The sequence below is a fragment of the Malurus melanocephalus genome, unplaced genomic scaffold (assembly GCF_030028575.1).
Source record: "Malurus melanocephalus ecotype Western Australia unplaced genomic scaffold, MMel_1.1 scaffold_2, whole genome shotgun sequence".
NCBI lineage: Eukaryota > Metazoa > Chordata > Aves > Passeriformes > Maluridae > Malurus > Malurus melanocephalus.
This window is the reverse complement of record NW_026623234.1, coordinates 3,376,451-3,393,909: the sequence shown is the minus strand read 5'-3', so window position 1 is coordinate 3,393,909 and position 17,459 is coordinate 3,376,451. Positions and strand designations below refer to the sequence as shown.

The 17,459-nt window shown below is 52.0% G+C and overlaps 1 protein-coding gene across 2 annotated transcripts in view; it reads left to right on the top strand.

Annotated features, from left to right (window-relative positions):
• DGKZ (diacylglycerol kinase zeta) overlaps positions 1–17,459 on the top strand; it is a 44,026-nt gene that overhangs the window by 13,843 nt on the left and 12,724 nt on the right. The window contains exons 1-22 of one of the 2 annotated variants that reach the window (XM_057365109.1): positions 4,439–5,245; positions 6,035–6,143; positions 6,819–6,914; positions 7,674–7,751; positions 8,076–8,132; positions 9,939–10,007; positions 10,430–10,501; positions 10,811–10,927; positions 11,020–11,091; positions 11,379–11,474; positions 11,736–11,818; positions 12,330–12,390; positions 12,788–12,901; positions 13,286–13,426; positions 13,928–14,006; positions 14,294–14,349; positions 15,354–15,416; positions 15,658–15,731; positions 15,843–15,954; positions 16,268–16,467; positions 16,736–16,836; positions 16,972–17,051. In XM_057365109.1, coding sequence (XP_057221092.1) covers positions 4,461–5,245; positions 6,035–6,143; positions 6,819–6,914; positions 7,674–7,751; positions 8,076–8,132; positions 9,939–10,007; positions 10,430–10,501; positions 10,811–10,927; positions 11,020–11,091; positions 11,379–11,474; positions 11,736–11,818; positions 12,330–12,390; positions 12,788–12,901; positions 13,286–13,426; positions 13,928–14,006; positions 14,294–14,349; positions 15,354–15,416; positions 15,658–15,731; positions 15,843–15,954; positions 16,268–16,467; positions 16,736–16,836; positions 16,972–17,051 — 2,715 coding nt within the window. In that variant the 5' untranslated portion in view covers positions 4,439–4,460. Of the gene's footprint in view, positions 1–4,438; positions 5,246–6,034; positions 6,144–6,818; positions 6,915–7,673; positions 7,752–8,075; positions 8,133–9,938; positions 10,008–10,429; positions 10,502–10,810; positions 10,928–11,019; positions 11,092–11,378; positions 11,475–11,735; positions 11,819–12,329; positions 12,391–12,787; positions 12,902–13,285; positions 13,427–13,927; positions 14,007–14,293; positions 14,350–15,353; positions 15,417–15,657; positions 15,732–15,842; positions 15,955–16,267; positions 16,468–16,735; positions 16,837–16,971; positions 17,052–17,459 lie in introns of those variants that run through there. The other variant, XM_057365118.1, reaches the window with a different exon arrangement.

Below are 17,459 nucleotides of genomic sequence, written 5' to 3'. Positions count from 1 at the left end.
GGTGAGGCAGCATAGAGCTGCCACAAGAAGGATGTTGGGAAAATGCTAGGACCTGTAGAAAAGTCTGAGTCCATTCTGGTCCCAGCCTCTGCTTTTCCCAGAAAATGAAATGTGAGTATTTTTTGGTGGAGGGCCAGGCATGAACGTAGGATGTCTTTTGCCTTGCTTTGATTGAGGCAGGACCGAGCAGTGTACTTCCCCCTGGCTTTGCCACTTGGCAAAGCTTACCATGCCAAACTAAGGTGTTTAATTTCTTCTTGCTACAATGTTGCAATGCAGCTACTGGTCCCTGGTGCTGCATCATCTCCCTGACTTGCTCGTTTAAAGAATGCAGCTTAGAGGCTTTATCACCTATGTGATATCTCTAGCTCCTGACTGGTTGTGAGTTGTGCTCTTGCTCAGCCGAGTACAAGGTGGGTACAGAGAATCTACACTGATGTAGCTGTCTGTCCCTTGTGAATCAGAGCTGTCCCAGGGCTTCCAGGTTGGCCAGCCAGAGTGCCTAGTGACACTGACAGGCTTTTGAACGAGTTGGCAAACTTGCTTAGATATTGCTGGGGTGCCTTGCTTTCATGTCCGTGCCCAGTAGCCCTGGCAGGGGCCTCTATGCAGCACGTGCAGGGACCTCAAGGACCACAGGGCTGGGAGGAGGCCCTCTGCAGCTGCATGCATCTGACCACCTGATGGTTTCTAAGCACTTGCCTTGCTTTCTCACTGGCAGAGAGGTCTCCAATTCATCTTGATCAGGCCAAGGGCTCMCTGAGAGATAAGTGGGGACGTGTTGCCATTAGAGTGCCCTGCTAGGACCACAGACTGGCTTCTGCAGCCTGCAGGGGCAACCTTAAGGTTGTAGCAGTAATCCTCTCCCCTGCAGGGTGACGGTGCAACTGAGGATGTCCTTGGCCATAGTTTGCCCTGGGAATACCATGCTCCTGCAGCTCAGAAACCTAGAAGTCACCCATATAGGTGGTGGCTATTCACTTGTTGCAAATGTATGAATCCTAAAAGAGATGAGCACAGCCCATAACTCTCCTCTCACGATGCTTTGAAAGGCTCATAGTTTGGATGAAGCCTCCCTGCCCCTGGAAGGGAGGGAAGCTCCATCTCCTTGCTCATACTGGACCCAGCATGGGGGAGCTGCTGACTCGATTTTGTTTGTGTGTTGGTAGGAGAGATGACAGCTGGAATGGAAATTCTGAGTAGAAACAAACTGCACAATTTGGGAACTTGCTGATCGCTGCACACCTCACTGCAACCAAAGCCTGAGGGCTGCACCACATCTTGACCAGCATTTTCCCTTCCCCACTGGCATGGGGGCACCTTCCTCAGCTGACCTCATCTGTGCAGGTTGCTCTTTGTATAGCATCAGAGAGGCCTGGCTGGGGAGCCCCAGGGAGAGGAGAGGTTCCAATGATGCGTGGGAAGCAGGACRGGAAACCAGGGACAGGATCTCAGCAGGGGTGGTGTGAGGACAGCAGCATACATGGGAAGACTGAGTATCAGAGCATTGAAAAAGGGTTGTGGGGTGTGCAAGCTTGTGATGGAAACCGAGACTGAAGGCAATCAGTGGTATGCCAGTGGGGTGGGGATGAGCAGCAGTTCTGGATGGGCTCCCAGGCTCTTGTCTCTTAGTCCCTCTGGTGTCCTGGCAGGGAAGAAGCAGAGAGGCAGGAGCCCAGGAGATCTTGCTGTCACACAGGAGTGGCTATTAATAACACTTACACTTGCCTTGTAGTTGATCCGTACAAGTCAAGTGCCCTTGCCAGGGGAAGACAGCTTGTAAACTGATAAGGGTTCATGCTCACACACTGCCAGCTCCAGTGCCACAACATGTCCCCTGCACTCACAGCAAGCCAGGACAGAGGCATCCAGCCAGCTGCCATCAGGACAGGTGTTCGTCATKGAACAGGGTGAAGCTCTTAGACTTGTTTCCCTTGTAGTCCCGTGGTTGGAAAAAATGCTTTCCAGTCRACTAATTGGAGGTTTGCAGAAAGGTCAGGAGGAGCTGATGGTGTTTTCATGTGCAGACTTCTCTGTGGCTCAAGGCTTGTGCATTTGCTGCCAGCAGTGTCCTGCAGTAGAGTCCTCTTGCCTCCCCTGGTGCCAGGAGAGGGGTGCCAGATTTGTTACTGTATGAAGGTAACCTGAGATCTCTCTTGCTTCTGTGCACTGCCAGGAAWAGACCAGGCTGCTGGAGGGACAGAGAGAATAATAATGCAGAGGAAGGTCCAAGCAGGTGTATGGCACAGGATCCCTCTGCACATCACAGAGGGCCTGTTAAGTATGGTACATGGGAGTGAAACAAAGCAGAATAATGGAGCTTAATATCCGGATGCTCTAACTGATGTGGGCAAGAGGTGATGTCATGGGAGAAACTGCGTGTTTAGCCCTAAGAGTCAGCCTGCCTGGTTTTGGAACTACCAGCACTAAATGAGGGATGGCTGCTGGATATCTGGAGAGATGTCTCTCTATAAGCTGGTCCACAGACTCTGTGTCCACTGAAGTTTCAAGATGCAAGTTTTTCCTCTTYGATCCCTGCTGTGCTTTCCAAGGGCATTTAGATCCTGCTGAGACATGTTCCTGCTTCAGCCTCCTGCSCACTGAGGCCAGGCAGGATGTGTAGGATGCTTTGAGCGGTCTGGTAATAAAAAAAACCCCACCTTTCAAGAGCTCTGATTGAGGATCATGAGCAAACCAGAGCTCCTTTCTCACAGAAGGAGATTGAAATGATAGTGCATATCTGCTCACAAGTAGAGCTGATATCCTAGTGCATGCAGCAGTACTTCCTTTTCTTTACACCCTGCAAGTGCCAGGCTACCTCCATACACCCTCCTCACCTGACTGAGCCGAGCAATGCCATCTGCAGAGCATTCACAGGTGCTGGCTGCTCTCCATCTTTTCTCAGTGACAAACAGTGGAGATCCCAGAAATGTGCTAGGGGCTTCCAAGGCTTAGCTCCTTTCAGGCTCCTCTCTGCCCAGTGCATAGTTCCCTATCTGCTCTGCACATGGCTCTGCTGAAGCATATCAACCATGGGCAGCCCCAGTGGTTTGTCCATCTGCTCCACCAGCAGCAGCTCTCAACACCTGTGATACACCATTTGGAGCTCAGGTTGAAAATGGGATGCAAGAGGTGGGGATATGTTCACCCAGCATATCTGAGCTGCCACGTGCTGCTGTCATGAACTGTCAGATGGTTGTCTTGTAATAACCTTCACCACTGGTGGTCAGAGCTTGATTCCGTGCAGCATTCAGAGAGCCCTGAAGATAAAAAAGSTCTGCAGTCAGCTTGTGTTCAAACATAAATGTCAAGCCAAGGTTGTTCTAACAGATTTCCTCACGAGACTGGTGCAAAAAGGAAGGAAACTGTGTTGAGAGATCTTCCTGCCCACAGCAGCAACACAGTAAGTGGTACAATAGCTTTGTGTTGGTGGAATATCTGGGGCAGGAGGGAGCAGCCATTCAGCTCATTTGAGGTGCCATTGGTCAGCATGTCTCCCCCACAGCTAAAGCTGGCTAAAAAGGATTTGTTGCAGCATGCCACATCCTGTGTTCATACTTGTGTTTTTTAATAAGTTTTATTTGTTCAGACAGTTTTTAATACCTGTTGGTGAYGATGCTCATTGACAACCATCTGAGCATGATCCAGCATGTGCCAGGTGGCTAAGAAGGCCAACAGCATGCTTGCCTGTATMAGTAATAGTGTGGCCAGCAGGGCTAGAAAGTGACTGTTTCCCTGTCAGTTGGTGCTGGTGAGGCCACACCTCAAGTGCTGGGTCCAGCTTTAGGCCCACATCACAAGAAAGACACTGCACTGCTGGAGCATGTCCAGAGGACAGTAAAGCTGATGAAAGGTCTGTAGAACAAATTTTAGGAGGAGTAGCTGAGGAAGCTGGGGAACCTGGAGAAAAGGAGGCTCATGGGAGACCTTATTGAACTCTACAACTACCTGAGAGGAGTTTGTAGCAAGGTGTGGCATGGGTCTCTTCTCTCAAGTTACAAGTGATAGGACGAGAGGAAATGGCTCCAGTTGTGCAGGGGAGCTTTAGATCTTTAGATTCTCTCTGACGATGCAGTTTGCTGTGCATCRTCCTGAAGATGATGGGGAGAGGGAAGAGGCATGGAGCACTGCAGTGTTGGGAACACTCTCTGCAAAGCTGCATGGGTTTTGGTGGATTGAATTCTGGTGACCAATTACCTGCCTGCATTGCTTGCAGTGGTAGGACTTGAGAAATGCTTCTGAGGAGGTGGTGCTTTTGTTTTGCTTTCAGTTCAGCCAGGCTTTAGCTGCCCTGATGCTKCTCTCTGGAGGCTATTGCTGTCCCTCCCCTCCCCTCGCTTCAGCCCTCTGTCCCCTATTTCCCCTGTCCTCTTGCCCTGACAGCCACAGCCTGGCCTGGGACTCATAGGCGAGCCTACTTAATTCCTGGTCTCTGTGTTAACAGCCACCATCCGGGTGCAATGGAAACCTTTTTTAGGCGGCACTTTGGGCAGAAGGGGCTGCGGCACACCAGCGTGGTGGCCGTGCCCACGGGCAAAGCCAGGCGTCGCTCCCAGGTGGGGCTGCCCTCCGCCTCGCTGACCCAGTGCCGCCGCGGCTCATGCACCCCAGCGGCGTCCCTCTCCTGCCTGGGCCTGGGCCGGCGTCCCGGCACCCGCCGCCGCTCCAGCACCACRCCACCCTGCCTCAGCCCCAGGTTCGCCGTGCAGACCAAGCGCGGGGGCCAGGCACAACCCATTGATGCCCAACTGCTGGCTCCCACTGTCCTCTTGGCCAGCCTCATTCCCGCAGGAGAGAAGGGGGACAGGTCTCACCGCACTGACAGCTCCAGATCTGAGTCTCCAGAGGATGGTGGTGCAGCAGTGGGAGCCGAGCAGGGCCAGCATGTGCGTTGTGCTGAGGAAATGTGGCTGGCCATGCTGCCCCRGCAGCGGCCACTCCAGGCGGGGCTGCTGTCACGGGGTCCCCGCTGCCTGCGACGCGCCTCCTCCCACCGCCTGCCCACCGAGGCCATGTATGGCAGGGCTGCCTACGGCCTGCCAGGCCGCTACCGCCGCCTCAGCCAGCGCCGGCGCTCCAACGATGCCCCTCAGCCTGGGCTGCTCCCCTCCGGCCGCCCACGGCTGCTGGCCCAGCGCTGTGCAGGAGTGGCTGGAACCGGGTGCCCCTCTGCCATCCTCGTCGAGGGTTTGGGACCGGATCCCACCTGCCGCGTCACCCCGGACGGCTGGAGCCCCCGGCTGCTGTATGTATGGCGGCAGTGTGCAAGCAGGCAATGCCTTGGGAAGGGGAGAGGTGGGGTGCAGAACCAGGTTTGGTGGGGAAGGAGAGGAAAGACTTAACGCCATTGGCCTTGGCCACCATCGGTGTCTTGGAGTGCTACTGGTGTACCTTGAGCATCTTCCACTTGGGCCAGCGCTGCCATGGATTCTCTCTGTGCAGCTCCTGGGGTTTGTGGGTGTCMTCTTCTGTCGGGCTGGGGCCAGAGGAATGTGTTTGGCCTGGTTGCTGGCTGGAGATGCACACTTTGTCCTGCTGGCTGGATTTGTTCTCCTTTCCTCCACCCTAGCACATCTGGGAGAACCTCGCTAGCCCCAAACAGTTGCTTTTATTCTGGCCAGTTCTCCTGGTCCCTGAAAACAGCCCAGGCTCTGAGGTGCCTTGGTGTGGGAGAGATACAGGGAGTCTCTGTGGGACAAGGGCATTGGATTGTCCCTGCAAAGGCAGCCCCATCACCACAGCTCGCTGGAATGGAACTGTCATCACTGAGAGCATTAACACAGCAGGCCCAGGCTGTGCTTTCTGTTGGGTACTGGGTGTTTGGCTGAGCTGTCAGCAACATGGCCATTACCTCTTCATTCCACAGGACTATCTCACAAAAACAGGTACTACTCAGCCAGGTGAGCTGGAGATTTGCCTCATTTACAGCCATTTAGTTCCAGAAAGGCTTCTCTRTTCCAGCCTCACATGTTGCCCTAGAAGCAGGTTGTGCTTTGTATATATGTTTAATAGCCAGCCCTCCTTTGTCTTCCAGGAAAGCTATTGCCAAATCCAGTCTACAGCACATGGTAGCCCAGCCAAACCCGGCGCTAGCCCTGAGGAGCGACTCAGAGAGGCAGATACGCAGCAGCGTGGACTGGAGCGTAAGTTGTAGTGTGTTTTGCTGGGCATTGCATGGAATGGGCTTTTGGCCAAGAGGCAGCAGGCACTTCCCCGGTTTGAGGCTTCCCAGGTGACTGACTTTGACACATTTATGGCCTTTGCCATTGCCACCAGCTGGTGCCAGCATCTGTGCTGCTGGCAGCACGGCTTAATTCTGCAAGAGAGAGGCTGTGGAGGCACAGGTGGTTCCTGGGGGCATGGCATAACTACTCCACTGCCAGCTTTTCTGCTTCTGACAGCTGAGATCTGGCAAAGCCCCGCAGGTTTTAAGCTGCACCTTCAGGCTGTAGAACAGAAGCTGATTCTGGAGAGTCCCCTGCACTGAATTTTCCCTGATGCTTTCTCTTGGGGTGATKAAAGTAGCTCCCCTGTGCAGGATATGGTAAGTGGTTTGTAGGTCTTGGAGTTGGTTTCCTGTGGCCCTCTTGTTTGCAACAGGTGGGCCATGGCAGCAGCTTTGTGAGGTTTCCTCTGTCCTGATATGCCTGGTTGTTGTGTGCATCTTGTCTCCTGGCCTACACCTAGCTCCAGCCTCCCACCCCCAGTATCTTGTCCAGTATCTTGTCCAGTATCTTGTCCCTTGCACAAAGCATTTTAGGGGCTCAGATGCCTCTTTGGGGCTGCTCTCAGACAATGTGTTGTCTTGTGTTTTTCAGGAGGCTGCAGTCTATGGAGAGCATATCTGGTTTGAGACCAATGTCTCTGGGGACTTCTGCTACGTTGGGGAGCAGAACTGCATGGCAAAGCTGCTGGTGAGTCACCTGGGGCCACCTGCCTCACCAGTAAAGGCCGCAAACCCCGCTGTACTGTCCCCTTATGGGRAGACCACAGAGGCTGTGCTGCTGCTGCTGCTAGTGGGGGACATGCAGGGGTCTGGGGAGCTGCTGAGGCAGGGACTGTGTCCTTCCTGCYTCTGCATACCAGAGGACCAAGTCCTCAGTTTCTACCAATGCTGGTTCTCAGTTTGCAGTGGGAACCTGACACAGGGCTGCCACTTGCCCTGGGTGTTCCAGAGAGAGGATGTTGGGATTCCACGCCCTTAGACAACCTGAATCCGAGACCTTTCAATAGAGGAGAAAAGTGAGCTCTGGAGACTCAGGCCTGTTGCCTCCTGTCCCTGCAGTCCTCCTTCCCATTTTTCAGGCTCAGTCCTGCTTGTGGTGCAGGACACAGAGCCCTGATATCATACTGTACCTCCCTGTGGGAGCAYCTCAGGTGCCTCCTGGAGCAGCTTCCGTGGTGCTCTCAGGCAGTGTCACAAGAGGACAAGAACTGCAGGACGGGACAGGGAAAATACCTCCCTGCTCTGTCCCAGGCTTATCTGCTATAGGCACATGCTCAGAGGCCTTCACTAGGCAAGAAGTCTATGTTGTATCTGATTTTACTATAGGGCTTTTTCTGTATCCCAATACATRTGAAGGAGGTATGATGGGAGACTGAACTTGCCAGCCTCTGAACACTGCATGTTTTCATTGCCATGTATGTTTTTCCTCCCCTTTTCTTATTTTCAGCAAAAACCTCTCTCCAGGCGTAAGTGTGCAGCCTGCAAGATTGTAGTGCATACACCCTGCATTGAACAGCTGGAGAAAGTGAGTAGAGCCTGCTAAGCCCTCCCTGCAGCTCACAAAATTTTAACAGCCTTTTCTTGGGCAGTGAAACACAAGAAGGTTGGGGAACTGCAATGTGTAATTGCAAAGGGGGTCTTCTGAGGAGACAGTTCCAAAATGAGCATCTAGTGACATGATTGGGACCCTTTTGTTCAGTAAGCAAGACAGTGACACACATGAGGGTTTTGCAGCAAGTAATCAACAACTCCAGAGGTTCTGGGCCTTGCTGTAGTACAGTAAACTCCAGTAGGTTTCCTTCAGGTATAACCATTTTACTGATTCCTCTCATGTGTGTTCAATCTACAGATAAATTTCCGCTGCAAACCTTCCTTCAGGGAATCAGGATCCCGGAACATACGGGAGGTGAGAGATGTGCTTTGGACTGTGCCCACATCTGCSTCTCCCATTTCCAGTTTGGTGGTAAAGACACCAGATGCTGCCATCATGTTGCCCATCGGAGTGGAGGCATCATGTTCCTTCCTGGACAAACAGGGTGGTACTGTGAAGGGGAATTTCTTTGCAAGGCAGCAGCACTGACTGAGTGTGAAGAGTGAGGAGTTTGCAGGCAGTAAATGCAGAGCATCCAATGGTTTGCATGTTCTGAGTCTCCTGAATCTGCATGGGGGGAGCCTACAGACTGTTTTCTGGTGTCAGTGTAGTCTGTGTGTGCTCTGGAGTGGGTGTGGGTGGCTCAGTCRTGGGGCATTTTGAAAATAGAGCTGCCCCCACACGGTGTTTGTGCTGGCACAGCAGACCTAGTTGGGGAAAGGTATTTAAACACAAAGTTGCCTGCTTGGAAATGCCAGTGTGACCTCGTAAAGGGAAGCTTTGAGCATCACTCTAAACCTTGGTTTCTTGTTTTCTCCTGCTGTGCCTCCTTCCCATATCACTCTTAGCCTTGCTCCCTTATTTGTGCTTCACTTACCCATTTGGGCTCTGCTGACCGCTTGCTGCCTCTGCTTCATCTTCTGTCTCTATTTTTCTGCTCTCCAATCTCTACAAATGTTTTCTTCCTCCCCTTACTTTTTCTTTATTCTCACAAATTCTGCTTCTCCATCCTGTCTTTCTAACGCTTCTCAGTTCCTCCAAGGCCTCTTCCTTCCTGTTTCCCTAAAAAGGTGTTCTTCTGGCCTTTGTGGTGCCAGGGATCCTCCTCAGGGTCAGCCTTTTCCCTAGACATGCCTGCTTGGACCCAGATCTAAGCTCAAGGCATAGCCCTCCTTCTGCTCTTACTTGATTAATGTCTGCTAAAGCCAACAAGACTCTGTCCTCTCCCATGTGCTGCACTCAGAGCAGGCAACACTGGAGCTGACTCAAACCTCCTGCCAGTCTCTGCCTCTCAGCATCATGATCCCAAAATCTGTCAGGAGCAGAGTGTTGGGCCCTGCCATGGCAGCCTGTAAACTTGCACTCCCTATTCTCCTTTTGCTACTCTCTCTGCAGTACCATTCCCAAACTGGGGTTGGAAGATTTAGGGATTTAGGACATGTGGTGCTTCATTACAAAACTACTGACTCCCTCACGTTCACTTCTGCAAGTCCCAGCCCTGAACCCACCATGAGCCTGCAGGCAGAGCAGAGGTGTTGGTGAGCAGCCTTGCTGCCCATGCTGGGACTGAGGCAGGCTCAGGACTGGCCTGAGGAAGGATCAGGGGGAAGTGGGTGTGGAGGGTTTTGGGGTGGCCACTCTCCTCGAGGAATTTGGAGTGAGGATGTTCACAGCTTAGCTGCAAGCACTTCCATCTTCTTGCTGTGGGCACGAAGTGTGTCTCCCTAGAGATTTTCACACCTTCTAACAGCATGTTTTTCGCCTGGCACTAGGGGCATCTGGGCAGGGATGTTAAGGCACAGAGATGTGCTACTGCTTGCCAACTCTCCACTGGGTGTGCTTTGTGTGGTTCTCAGTCTTCAGTTTCCGTCTCCTTCCAGTTTCTTCTGGTTTTAATTCCCTGTTCTTGGAGCATCCCAATTTGGCCTCTTGCCCCCTGACTCTTTGGCTTTGCCTTCTCTCAGAGTGTGGGGTGCTGGTGCCTATGAGCAGTGGGTTTGCTGCAAGAGCAGAGGTCCTGGTTGGCCTGTGTCTATTTCTTCTGCTTGTTTCTGTGTTCCCTCACACAATGGACTCTTCACTCCCCATTTTTTTTCTTTTCTGTTTTTTTTTTCCCTTTAGCCCATCGTTGTCCGGCATCACTGGGTGCACCGGAGGCGGCAGGAAGGGAAATGCCGGCAGTGTGGCAAGGTGAGGGGGCACCTTGGGCATTTTTCKCAGCCTAAGATCAAGCCAGGAAAAAGAATAGTGCTGGTAACCAGGGACATCCCACCATTCCTGTTTGGCAGCAAAACCAAGACACGTGCCCTGCTCTGCTCAGTGAAGCACTATGTAAGTGCTTCCCACATAGAGTAGTTCATCCCCTGGGCCCAGTTAATCCTGAAGGAGACTGTCTTCCTGACATGCTTTCTTTGARCAGTAAGGGCACCCCTGCAGAGCACAGTGGCCTCCTTGGTGCCGCTCTGGTGGTTGGGGCTGTCTGACAGGACCTGGAGGGCTCCAGCTGCAGACGTGCTCTCTTCATTAATGTCTCTTTTACTGGTGCAAAAGTCYTGTTGGATGGTAGGAAACTATGAGGGAATTCTCTAAGCCTCTTATCCTTTCTTCCACAGGGTTTTCAGCAGAAGTTTGCCTTCCACAGCAAAGAGATTGTAGCCATCAGCTGTTCCTGGTGCAAACAAGCGGTRAGCAAAGTGCCCCTCAAATTCCTTACCAGTCGGTTCTGCACTAATCACCTCTGCTTTCTGCTGGGACTCCCCAWGCTGCTGCTCTGCAGCCTGCCCTTAACAGCTCCTCCTGCTGGGAGAAGCTGWACTATGACATTTGCAAGTTCCTTCGAAAAACTTTCTCTTCATTGCCTTCCCATTACAAAATTYCTGCACAGTTTTGTCTTGCATTCCCTGCATTGGCATAGGGGACATGAGAGGAGGAGATGGTGGCTGTGCCCAGCAAACTGAGCAGCTGAGTTTTCTCTCTGTCTTCTCCCTGGCCAGTATCACAGCAAAGTGTCATGTTTTATGCTGCAACACATTGAAGAACCCTGCTCCCTGGGAGCTCATGCTGCTGTTGTCATTCCTCCCACCTGGATTCTGCGAGTCAGGCGGCCCCAGGTAAGTCACTTCAGCTCAGGTGGCTCTTTCACAATTCCCACTTGCCCAGTGGCTCCTCACAGAGCTTTTCTGTTCGTTTCTTTTCTCTCTAGAATCCACTGAAATCTAGTAAGAAGAAGAAGAGGACGTCATTCAAGCGAAAATCCAGCAAAAAGGGGGCTGAGGTAAGAGGTGAGGGGACTGGGAATGACCTTTTCTTGGAAGGGCAGAGGGACTGAGCAGTGAGGAGCTAGGCTGGGAATAAAAGTGGTCTTTGCTGGGTCTGCACTTAGGTTAAGGAGGTGGAGCTGGAGGGAGGGTGCCTGCTGGCAGGGTATATCCCAGATATAAAGTTTATGGGGTGGCTGGGATGTTCTCTTCCTCCTGCTTCTGACCTGCATGTTAGGGCTCAGCTGGAGGTGGAGTTTGCATTTCCCCTGGTTTGTTGAAGGATCTATGGTATCTGTTGCAGGAAGGGAGGTGGAAACCCTTTGTCATCAAGCCCATGCCAGCTCCTCTCATGAAGCCCTTGCTGGTGTTCGTGAACCCCAAGAGCGGTGGGAATCAGGTATGGTATTGTCTGGTATCTCCCTGAGAAGGCATCTCTGTGTGGGCTTTGCCATTTGACTGATGAGCTTTCAKCATAGTTTTGGTGATGTCTCAGCTGCACAAGAGGCTACAATGCCAGTTTGCTGCCCAGCAGTTCCCACCTTGGCCAGGCTGTGCCTATGTCCCCTCCAGAATGTCTTGGCCAGTCTCCAGGACCAGATACCTTATTCTGCTATTCACTATAACTTAATATTACCTGAAGTCTTTCTTTTCCCCACAGGGAACCAAGATCATCCAATCCTTCATGTGGTATCTCAACCCACGGCAAGTTTTTGACCTCAGCCAGGGTGGACCCAAGGAGGCGTGAGTACCAATGGGGACAGTACCTTTCTCTTTCCCATCCTCCTAGGATTTCTCCCTAGAGCTCTTCCCCTAGCTAGCAGAGGCTTCATAGCTCCCACATGCAAAGAGGCTTTCAATGCTTTGAGAGGCCTTTCTAGGATAGTTTGTGGCARTTACTCATAGTCAGTGATTCCTGCTAGAGGGCTGGTCTAATCTTGAGGCTAGTGGTGAAGAGACTATGTGTGGGGTGAGGTTCCTAGACATAGTTCCTTATATTCAACTAATGTTGTGTAAGTCTTGTCTGCTTGCTGCATTCTGGGTTATGTAGGTGTGTGCAGCCTCTGKACACCCTGCTCTTCCTCTGCAAGAGCTGGTGAAGCCAAAGTTACTGTGGTTTTGCTCACTGCTGTGAGCAGCTCTGGAGGGAGACATGGATGTGGTTTTGTGATTGCCAAGGGCTCTGTGATGCAGCTGCCRTTTCACACCTTCACTACCTCTCTCCTCCCCTCTTCAACATCCCTGTTCCCTTCAGGCTGGAGCTGTACCGCAAAGTCCACAACCTCCGGATCCTGGCGTGTGGGGGAGATGGCACGGTGAGTCCCAGCCCCCTCATCCTGTAGTTCCCCTTTGCCCAGGCATTTCCAGTGCAGACAGCAGGGCTCCTTGCTGCAGTGGGGCAAACTGTGCACACTGTGTGTGTGGTACAGCTGGTGGCATGGATACTGTGGGTCCCCTCCTGCACTGCTCCAGGGAGTGCTAGTCTGTAACGTGTCTGGATTTGTAGCCTTTTTGAGGGCCAGTGTCCTCACTGGGGTTACTGGTATCTCCTGCAGCACTTGATTAGAGCATTAAAGACGTGAATAGCTTTAGTTATGGCTAAGGAGACCCCATCTCTGCCCCTCTGCCATCACTAGTGCTCTTARTCACCTCTACCTGCCTGCTGGTCCCTGAGGTAACCAATGGTTTCTTTGCCCTCTCTTGTTTGAACAGGTGGGCTGGATACTCTCCATTCTGGACCAGTTACGCATCAACCCACCTCCTCCTGTGGCCATCCTGCCTTTGGGGACAGGGAATGACTTGGCCAGAACACTGAATTGGGGTGGGGTAAGTGATGGACACAAGAGCCCACTGCTGACAGAGAAGTGCTGATTGCTTTAACCTCTGCTCCAGACACGAGGGGAGATTTGCATGGGCTGGTGTTTTGACTTCCTATAAATGCATACCAACAAATAAGTGCAATTTGGATGTTGCCATTCTTCTGACATTTGAATTGTTCTGCATTAGATTRTACAAAAGCAATTGCTATTTCAAATTTTGGAACATTTTTAGATGGAAAATGTTTTAAATTTCAAGTCCCACTTCRCTGTGCATTCAAGTAGGGTTGATCTTTTCACATCTTTTAGTCTGGAATGTCATACCAAAGCCTGCTGTCTGGGGTATCTCTGTGGAACGCAGGCATGAGACTCACCAAGTCCTTTTCTTCACCAGGGTTACACGGATGAGCCTCTGTCCAAGATCCTATCACATGTAGAAGATGGCAACATAGTGCAGCTYGATCGTTGGAACCTCCATGTGGAGCCAAACCCTGACACAAGCCCTGAGGAAAAGGATGAGGCAGCCACTGACAAGGTGGGACACCTCCTCTCCCTGACTRTTTCCTGTGTCTCTGTTCTCCCACTGGCTCAGGCAGCCCCAGCACCTGGAGATACATTGTTGCATTGGTGATTTCCTCTCACTTCTCCAAATCACTGCTCTCTTCATGGCTCTGAGCCACAGCACTTACAGCACGGCATGTAGCGTTCATAACTAAATGTCTACTGAAGGGTTTTAACCACAACTTGCAACAGGTGTAAGACCAGTCTTCTGTGAGACTGTTTTCTTTTGCAGAAATGTGGGTGATTGCAAAAACTTCAGAGAGCAAAGTGTGTCCCTTTGGACCACTTCCCTTACCCCTAGGAGCCAGGAACTAATCCATCATCTCAGGCTGGTGACCTCTGTATTTTCCTAGGGAAAAGGCAAGCAGGGTCCCTCAGCCTCATGAGCACTGTAGTGGCTGTGCTGTAACCTGACCTCATCTTTGCCATCGGCACATGCTAGCAGCCTCAACGTTACTCCTCCTTTCCATTTCAGCTCCCTTTGGATGTCTTTAATAACTACTTTAGCCTTGGCTTTGACGCACGGGTGACGCTGGAGTTCCACGAATCCCGAGGTACAGGAAAGTGGCAGGACTTGGTCGGGGTCTGTGGGATGGTCCTGTTGTTGTTTGTGAGTTCCTCTGGAAAGTGAACAAGAGAACTGCTTCAGGGACAGAGCTGGAGGTGAAACATGGGGAACAAGTCCAAGCTGCAGAGGGGGAAGAGGGGTGTCTGCACAGGAAAAAAGCTGGGGGTAGACTCCAGGCTGAGGCTGGCTGGAGAGCTGTATTTAAGGAGAGCTGGCAAGTGAAATATTTCCATGTGTAGGCCAGTGACCTGGACTTTTTTCTCCTTTCCCTAGAGGCCAACCCAGAGAAGTTCAACAGCCGGTTTCGGAATAAAATGTTCTATGCTGGGGTGAGTGTGTGGAGGATATCTGAGCCTGGCTTCACAGGAGCCTTAATGTCAGCTGGAGCACAGGAGTGGACCTGTGTCCTGTCTGCACCCTAAACTCACTCATTCAAATTACGTGGACCTTCACATGCACCCAAGCTAAACAGCCCAGCCCAAAGCTGAAGAGTTGCTAGAGAAAGGCTGCAGTGCTGGGAGTTGCAGCTCCTCTTTGGCTGCGAGTGCTGCTGGCAGTACAACTTGCTCCGTGGCCTGCAGTAGAGTTGCTGTATTGATCTCCTGCCACTATTGTTCTTGATCTCCGGCTCACGGGTGGTCACCCGGGCAGGACCTCCCTGGAGCTGTGGGAAGGCAGGCTGTCCCCCCTGCAAAGGAATAGGAAGCCTTTCCACAGAGTCTCCATTGTGTACCTTAGACCAGTAACAGCTCCCTGGCTAATTATACCACCCTCCTATATCTCACCTCTAGAGCTTTGTGTCTCAGTRTCATCTTTGTTCTTGTCTCCCCATCCTCAATATACTTTTTACCCATGTGTCTGATGACTGGTATTTGAGCAGTACTAAAGGCCAAGTGCTGCTCTGTGCTGCTTCACATCTGTCCTGCTTGTATCTCTGTCTGCASAGTTAAACCCAAAGAGGACCCATGCTGTCCCTCCTAGAATCTCTAGATGGGGTCACTTYGGCTCTGTTTTGTGGTACTTCATTACAGCTTGAGACTGAATCTGTTTCTTGTAACTTGAGTCTCACTGGAGGAGACTTACATTGCCAGCTCTTCCCCAAAGTCAGGAGTGGGTTGGCAAGGGAATACTAGAGCATGTTACTGAAGATACATGCAAAATAGCAAGAGAAATGAATCAGGTTGTTTTGGAGGAGGAGAGGTTTTCTGTCAGCAGCTGAAAAAGGGATTGGTTTACAGGTTTCAGCAGCTGAGGTCTGCAAGTCAGTGGTAGGCTTCCTGGCTGCCCATTCTGGTGAACACCTGGGCACTAACTCTGTCTCTTACCTTGGCAGACAGCCTTCTCTGACTTCCTTACTGGGAGCTCCAAAGACTTGGCAAAGCATGTCAGGCTGGTGGTGAGTGTACTGGGGTGCTTTGGTCCCAGGAGGGGGTGGGCTGTGGAGGTGTGATGAGTGTTCTTGGCACRCTGAATATGTCAGGGTTGGGGAACAGATATGTTCCTTGGAGCATCAGCTTCCCTTGACTTGGAGAACACTCATTGTACAGAGCAGAGGAGGGAGGCCATTTCTTCTTAAGTGGGTAGGAGGGACCAGTCTCCCTCTTGCACCAGCCTGAACACCCCTGTGTTGTCTCCAGTGTGATGGAACAGACCTGACCTCCAAGATTCAGGACCTGAAGCCCCAGTGCCTGGTTTTCCTGAACATCCCAAGGTGAGCAGCCCCAGAACCTGTCTTCATATGCTGGGCTTCTCACACCTGTGCTGTAGATCTCTGCCTGGGTTTGGGATGCTGGTCCAGGCATCTTTTCCCRTCCCTTCACAGGTACTGTGCAGGCACCATGCCCTGGGGCAACCCTGGGGAACACCATGACTTTGAACCCCAGCGTCATGATGACGGCTGCATTGAAGTTATTGGCTTCACCATGACATCGCTGGTGAGTTGGGGCTGTTGGCAGTTGTAAGTAGCCACTGGGGGAGTGACCAGTCCCATTGATCAGTTGCCAGCTAGCCCACCAGTTCCACAGATACTCTCTGGAGGAGTTGTGGTGCTGGCCTGTGTGATAGTGTCTGCTCTCTAAGACTTAGGTGAGGTGCTGACCATGCCCTGATCTCTGTGAGTCCCTTCTCACTGAAATCAGACCTAAGACCCTCAGAACTTGGTTCACTTGCAACTTCTAGCTGACAATGGGTGCTCTGCTCACCCACCTCTCAGTCCATGCTCTGCTCTTACTTTGGACCCTTTCACAGGCTGCCTTGCAGGTCGGTGGCCATGGGGAGCGGCTCTGTCAGTGCAGGCAGGTGGTTCTCACCACGTCCAAGGCCATCCCCATGCAGGTAGATGGAGAGCCCTGCAAGCTGGCAGCTTCCTGCATCCGTATCTCCCTGCGCAACCAAGCCAACATGGTGCAGAAGACCAAGCGGCGCAACTCCATGCCTCTGCTCAATGAGTAGGTTCCTCAGATCAATCTGCCACCTTCTCTCCAAGGAAGGACAGTTGGCAGGGAAATACAGTCCTCTCTTGGGGAGGGTCTGGGAAGGGATCAGGTTGCAAAAATATGGCCAGACCTGGATGCTGGGGAAGCTGCTGGTGCCAAGCTCCCCACCCCAGTCTGTACAACAATGTGCTCTTGCCTGTTTTGGAGGGATGAGGGGCATAAGGAGAAAGTAGACTGCCATATTGCCATATCTTCCTTTTTCCTTGCCTCCTGCATGCAGCCAGCAGCCAGTGCCCGAGCGGCTGCGGATCCGGGTGAGCCGAATCAGCATGCGTGACTATGAGGCCCTGAACTATGACAAGGAAAAGCTTAAGGAAGCCTGTGAGTAACCAGCTGAGTRACCAGGGGGTGGGAACTTAGTCCCCAAGTCTGGCAAACCGGTAGCTAAACTGTGTGAGGTGTTGGGAATGAGGGCACAGGCTGCTCCCTGAGTTGTGCCTGTGCCYTTTCATGCAGCTGTGCCACTGGGGATTATCGTGGTTCCAGGAGACAGTGACCTGGAGTTRTGCCGGACCCAAATTGAGAAGCTGCAGGAGGTGAGTGTCTGTGAGTGGTTCTGGCTGAATGCTGAGGATGGAGGGACTTTTTAAGTCTAAATCCAGGGAAAGGATTTCTAAGCCTCTTTGACCTGCATGCACCAAGATACACACTCTTGCTTCCGATCACGCTATCAGGTCACTGTTTGCATTTACCATGTGGTGGAGGCAGGATCCCAGGCTGGATGGCTTGTTGCYCCCTGCTGTCTGGCAGCTTCTTTTTCAGCATTTCTCTTCTGACTGTGTACTCTATGCCCAGAGAGTGACCCTGAAAAATTACAGGATAGTGGAAAAAGTCAGCACACATGCTGTGGGGGCCTATAACCCTTCAACCCTCCACACTYTCTGTGTTTCTTGGCACAGCTCTGTCCTCTCCGGGTGCCTGGATTAGGTTTATAACCATCCAAC